The 6,483-nt window shown below is 41.8% G+C and overlaps 1 protein-coding gene across 1 annotated transcript; it reads right to left on the bottom strand.

Moving 5' to 3' along the window:
• Positions 1–479: 479 nt before the first annotated feature.
• On the bottom strand, positions 480–5,861 carry LOC306810817 (uncharacterized protein C3orf38). Its single transcript, XM_079323804.1, has 3 exons — positions 5,713–5,861; positions 4,406–4,611; positions 480–2,647 (listed from the first exon to the last, which is right to left on the bottom strand). The coding sequence occupies exons 1-3, from the start codon at positions 5,843–5,845 to the stop codon at positions 2,072–2,074; spliced, it is 915 nt and encodes a 304-aa protein (XP_079179930.1). The 5' UTR covers positions 5,846–5,861; the 3' UTR covers positions 480–2,071.
• Positions 5,862–6,483: the final 622 nt, after the last annotated feature.

The raw sequence follows: 6,483 nt of genomic DNA, 5'->3' as shown, positions 1-6,483 counted from the left end.
CCCTTATCTAACTCTTATGGGAAAAAGAATGAGCTAGTGAGACAGATAATGAAGAAGAAAACAGCAAGTAATGCAGAAAGAACCAGAAGCACCTTGTGACAAGGGAATATAAAAGATTTCCTGTCATGATAAAGACAATTATAACAGGAAAAAACCAGCAGAATTAAAAAAAAACATAAAGTCTGAACAGATGAAGACTATTGGACACATTTTACAAATTCCTGATCACTCTTTAAAACTTCATTTCATGGGAAGCATCCAAAGAAAGCAGAGAGGAAAACAATTTCCACTGTTCAACATTCAGAAAGTTCCACATGCTTTGCTACAAATCAGAATTTTGCTTTTTATCAAATTATTTACCAGAGAGATCTAAAAAGCACAAACTTAGCATTGCAGCTTCAGTGGTAGTGACAGACATAAGAAACTGTCACTGAAAATATTTGTTGTGATAGGAAACAGAGGGAAATGGATGACAACAGTTTTGAAGAAATTTTACTTAATTCTTTTAATCTCCTAAATACAAGTAAAATGGATTCCAGTACTTCCAAGGGTTAATCAACAATTAATTACTTCAGCTCTGAACAGCAGCATCTAAAAAGAGGGATGAAATCACTCCTGCAAATATTTCAGCTTTTTGAAACTTGCCCAGCTCCATTTAAACAAGTCTTAACCTTTCCTTTTAAGTCAAGGTTCAGCTAAAATTACCTTCTCACCTTTGCCACACAGTCAATGTTTTTCTACTCCTAAAAAATTCTGCTTGTGTCAATGATTTGAAAATTGAATTTGGAACTCTCAGTAAGGATATTTGTTCTAAACAACACAAAAAATGAGAAGCCACAACTCAGCTGTTTATTGAGAAAGAACATCCCAACACAGTATCTGAACTTCTGCTTAGAAAAGAAATTACTTTAAGGAGAAAGCAAGAATCAGACTGTTCATAAAAATCAGTTCTGAAGCTTCTTGTTTCCTCTCACTCAGCTAAACTTTACCATGACAAACCTGGGAAGAGTTCATTTGGTTCTGCTAAGTTATGGGGAATGCTTGTGTTTTCAGAACTTTAAATAGTGAAGCCAGAAAATTAAAACAAAATTCCCAAGCAAGACACAGAAAAAGAAGTTTTCACTTCATTTCAGCTCTAATCCCCTATAAATAAAGAGAGTTTAAAAAAATCAAGTTTTACACTGGCAATAATTTCAGTTATTAAGTAGTACTTGAATACTTTTCTTAGCATGACCTATCATTGTAACCAGCCAGTGGTAACAAATGGACTTTCAGTACATGCAATAAAGTAGCTCAGAGTGAACAAAATACCTATTTTGAGAAAAACATACAAAAATCACAACTTTTATATTAAGGACTCTGTTGTAATTATACACAAAATAACTACCAGAGCATTTGGTTCATACAGTGTTGCTGCAAGTTTTCAAATCAAGTTCTTGGTTCAAGACAGTCAGTGCTAGAAATGGGAAATCATCTCAAGCTTGTCTGCTTGGGGACAGAGACAGAACAGTTTGTGTGTATTCATGACAAAATTGGAATCACAAGGTAAAAGGACAGGAAGCAATTAATGCAAAGAACTTAAAAAAAAATACTTTAACAATGCTAAGTTCCCTGCACTGTCCCATTAAACCACGTTTAGAACACCCACAGCACATTCACAGTGCATCCACCTCCAATCACAGTGTTTTGGTTTGGGCTTTCTATTGGTTTTCTTGGGACTCAGATGTCCTTCAGACACTTGCCCCTCTCAAATTTCAAAAGTCAGATGCAATGATTTCCTGCTACAGCTCAGGTGAAGAGTTTCAGGTGTCCTGAAGAGAATTTGCAGTTTGTGAACTCCTCATTACACATTGCTGCAAACCCATATTTAAATGTAACCAGACTCCACTCTAATGACAGTGCAAAACCTGAAGGAATACCCATGAAATATTTGTTAGCTCTTGGAAAGTGCCCACAAGCATCACTTGTGCTACTACCCTGTATCTCAGCTTGCCACTCAGCAAATCCTACTCAGAGAAGAGAAACTGCACAGCAGCAACAACCCAGCCCCTCACCAGCTGTGATAAAATGCTCAGAATTTCTGAGCTTCAAACACAGTCAGTTCATTCCCATCATAGAACTCTTTCAGTTGGTTTGACTCATATTTTATGGAAGGTTTTTCAATTTGCATGCCAGGCTCCAGAGCATTCTGTCCTACTATTTTAAGGTTCACCAGTTTTATTTTCCAGGTGTTATTCCTCATGGGGCAGCTGATGAGCCCAAAGATTTGCTCAAAGACACCCAAACAAGTATTGTCTCTGTGCACTGTGCCAGCCACTGCCACCAGCACCAACCCATGAGGGGACATGGCACATTTCAGGCCACTGGAATGCAAATTGGGGTTGAAGAGGAGACATTCTTCTTTAACCAAGGAGAGGAGGCGCAGGCTCACCATGTCTGCACCCACATATTGTTCCACGTTTTTCTCCAAAGTGTTGTAACAGAACTTCAGTTTGGCATCCTCCCAAAAATGCTGTGGTCCCCATGTCTCTTCAGATTTGACTCCCAAAGGGTGCTGAGAGTTCAGGAGTTCAAAGTACCACTGGCAGAATTCTCCTCCTAGACCACCAATGTCATCTTCTGGTGACTTCTGTCCATTTCCATGACTCTGCAATCAAACAAATTTTTCTTCTTAGAACTGTTTAGCAACAACATCAAATCATGCACATACTTCCTTAAACCCTTTAAGTGTTCTGAGCCTTCAGTGCCTGAAGAGAAACACCAAAGTAAAATCCCATTTATTTTTACAAACATGATTATCTAGTGAAGAGAACCAGGACAGGTTCCTTGAATTACACCTAAAAAGTGCTTCAGTGTCTTGGGCTCTTCACAAAGAGGAAAATCCTGGTTCTACTGAAAAAGGGCAGGGGAAGGATGTAAAGTGGCATTTTTTGGAATTAAATGTGCAGTTACTTTGTAGGACTTCTCAGTATTTATGACTTGACAGCAAGACTTTTTTTAGAAGCAAATCAAATGTCAAATTTGCTAACACCAAAGTCTAGTAAGTATTAAATTGTGTTGTAAGCATTAAGTAATAAATGTGAAAAGTTTGAGAATTCTGTATACAAATGCTGTATTTGTTTCACCATAAGCTGAAATTAATTTCCAGATCTGTTACATAGCTCCAGGTTTCCCATTTCTTCAAAGTTATGAAGAAGAGATTACAATTATGAGAAAACAAATGCAAAGAAAGATGTATGTGATAAATAAATCAACTTTCTTTTAAATTTATGAATATGTTTTAAGTACTTCATTTATGTACCATCAACCACAGAACTTCGCTCAGAGAAACTTTTTTTTCCTCGAATTATGAACACAGAAAATTGTTTTGAGAACAATTCTCAGCTAAATCCTGCTATTGCCAAAACACATTTCCTTATGCTGTATTAAGTGTTGCAAACACAAAGGGAAAACAAATGGCAGCAACCTGTCACTGCTGGAAACTGCACATTTTATCAATAAACTCACTAAAACATCAAGGGCCTCTGCAGGATTTCTGTGCCATTCATACTGTTTTCAGTTGTTCCAGAACCCACAAAACTATTTGGGAATATCTTCTATTTTAGCTTATAGGACAATTTAAAAATTTAAAGCATGAAGAAGACCCTGCACATTAGAGTTCAAATACTGTGCAAAATAAGAGAAGACATCTTCAGATGTTGTAATTTAAAAATCAAACAAACAAACCCAACAAAAACCAAATCAACCAAGAGTTAGAGAGATCTGGGACCTTCCTACAAGTGCAGAGCCACATTTGCTCTGGTCACCCTATGGAAGCAGTGCTGAGCACCCTGAGGATTTCTGTGAGATCTCAGCAACCTGGGTTTTGACCTGAGGCCTTGGAGAAGGCTTCCAAATTTGAGTGATGAAGTTAGAGTGATGGCTGTGTAGTTAAATAGAAGTGTGTGATTTCCCATGGTCAAGAGTTTTAAATAGAGGTTTTTACAGTATAGTAATAGGTATGGAACCAGATGGAGGATTTTGGGTGTTGTCTCCTTTTTGGTGTTCATTTTCCTTCTTCGTGGTTTCAGGTAGCAGCTTCTAGTTGGACAATTAGTGCTGAGCTGCAGGTTACAGGAGCTTGGTTATTGGGCCAAAAGTATCAATAATATAGGTGTGAATTCTCTATTTGTTCAGCTTTAAGAGACCTGTAGCTAGCTAGGTTTGTCTCCACTGTGCTTGTTACAAAACTCTGCCATTTAGACAAGATTTAATAAACAACCAAGCCCGAACACGAGAAAATCCATTTCCTTCAGTGTGTTTAACCCTGGCTCTGAGTGAAGACAGAAGAAAGCTCAGAGAAGCCACTAATGAAGAGGTGCAGACAGCACCCAGTGCACATGTCAGCAGCAGCAGCAGCACCCACCTGTGCAGGATTGCTGTGCCCTGGGGCTGGGGGCTGCCCGCTCCAGAGCTGCCGGACGCGCGCGATCAGCAGCTGCTTCTCCGAGGAGGGGGGCACTGCCACCCCCTGTGCTGCCAAATATTTGAAGATGATTTCTCTGCAGACTTTCCTGCGCCTCAGCAGCTCCTCCACGTTTTGGCTGTACACCAGAATGGCGTGAATGGCTTCTGCAAAGAGAGAAATTGGAGTTAATCTTCCTTCAGAGTCAAACCCGAAACCGAAGTAGCTTTTTAAACTCTTGACTTCCAAGCACAGTACAAGACAAGGTGACAGGGTATGAAGAGACTGAAATGTCTGTAAACTGAAATCTGGCCTCAGAATACACCCAAAGGCTTGCAAATTTGCTTCTTGGACAAGAATTCCAGGGAAGTGTTTCAGCAATGCACAGTAGTTCATTAAAGTGAGGCTTCACCTCCCTCCTGAAGCCTGCTGGAAATAGAATTAAATCTGTTTGATTTCCACAGGAATGTGATTACAACTCCCAAAAACGCATCCAAGCACAATGACAGTGCACTGAATGGCAACAATAAACAAAATTCAGCTACAAGGCTCTGTGGCAGAATGAGGAAACACGACAAACTAAAATTCACTTTTAAAGCAGCTGCAGCAGACAGTTCCCACCTGAACTGAGGCTAGCACTTAACATGGGACCTATAAAAACCTTAAATCTAGCCAGAAAAAACAGCTAAAGCAAAACACAAAAATGTACAACCACCGCAAAAAGTAGTGAAAAAAAAGGTTAGGGAAAAAACCTGCAGGCAAAAGACCTTTTAAAGAAATATACTGAAGCAAATATTACAGGTTTGAGTTATATCACATGAAACATACTAAAGGCTTGAGGATGTGTATATCAGAGCAACAAACCCGTCAGATAACTCCCATTAAAAATGAAGCCTTACAAAACAAATTTCAACAAAGTGACGGGGGAAGGTCACAATTACAAGTGTCCTGCAAAAAAAAAATTAAGTTCAATGCAGATTCGTAGTTCACCCTTTCAAAACCTGAAAGCAAACTTGAGTGACACCAACAGCGAGAGACTCTTAGTGCTTAAAATATTGAGAGCACAAGGGCCCATCGCAGCTGGCTGCAAGGCTGTGAGAGGAAGAAGATGCGTTTGTAAGGATGAAAATCTGCTCCCAGCCCGGCACCACCGCAGCGCCCTCAGCCTGAACCGCCCCCAGCTCCGGGCAGCGACCCCCGGGCAGCCCCGGCCCCGCAGCGCCGGGCCCGGGGCAGCCAAGCGGGGCTGCCCGCAGGCCCCGGCGCACCTTGGCGGCTCTCCGGGTGCACCAGGCGGTTGGTGACGGTGTCGGTGAGCGCCAGCAGCTCCTCGGTGCGCAGCAGCTCCAGCAGGGCCCGGCAGCCCGACCGCTCCCGCTCGCTCAGCCCCGCGCCCGCCATGGCCGCGCCGCAGCGCCCGCGCCGGCTGGAAAGAGCGGCCGGCAGCGAGGTTCCGCTCGGGAAAAGGGCCGGGGGAAAACGGCCGCGGTTAAAGCTACGGATAATGAATGACACACATGGAGAGTTTATTACCGCGAATTCATCCCTGCCTAAAGCTGGGAAAGGGAAAAATATTAACAAAAAATGGAATAGAAGACAGCAGAAAGAGCGGCCGGCAGCGAGGTTCCGCTCGGGAAAAGGGCCGGGGGAAAACGGCCGCGGTTAAAGCTACGGATAATGAATGACACACATGGAGAGTTTATTACCGTGAATTCATCCCTGCCTAAAGCTCAGAGGGAAAGGGAAAAAGATTAACAAAAATGGAATGGAACACAGAAGAAGCTTCAGGTGGGCTAAGCCTCATCACCTACATGCCAAGAAAAATAAAGGTACGAGTGCTTGACCTCTCTGTGGCAGGAAAAGCCAACACTCTGCTCCACCCCATGCTTGAATATCAATGTGTAGACACAACCTTGTGGTCAGTCCCAGAATTCTGTAAAGACATACATTCCTTATCCCTGCATTTTAGATGATTGTTTCCTCTTTGAGATGTAAAATCAGATCTCCCAGGCTGATCAGAAGGAAAACCAGCACACATT

Source organism: Erithacus rubecula, assembly GCF_903797595.1.
Source record: "Erithacus rubecula genome assembly, chromosome: 1".
Classification (NCBI taxonomy): Eukaryota; Metazoa; Chordata; class Aves; order Passeriformes; family Muscicapidae; genus Erithacus; species Erithacus rubecula.
Note: the sequence above shows the minus strand (reverse complement) of the source record. Positions and strands in the feature narration are given on the sequence as shown.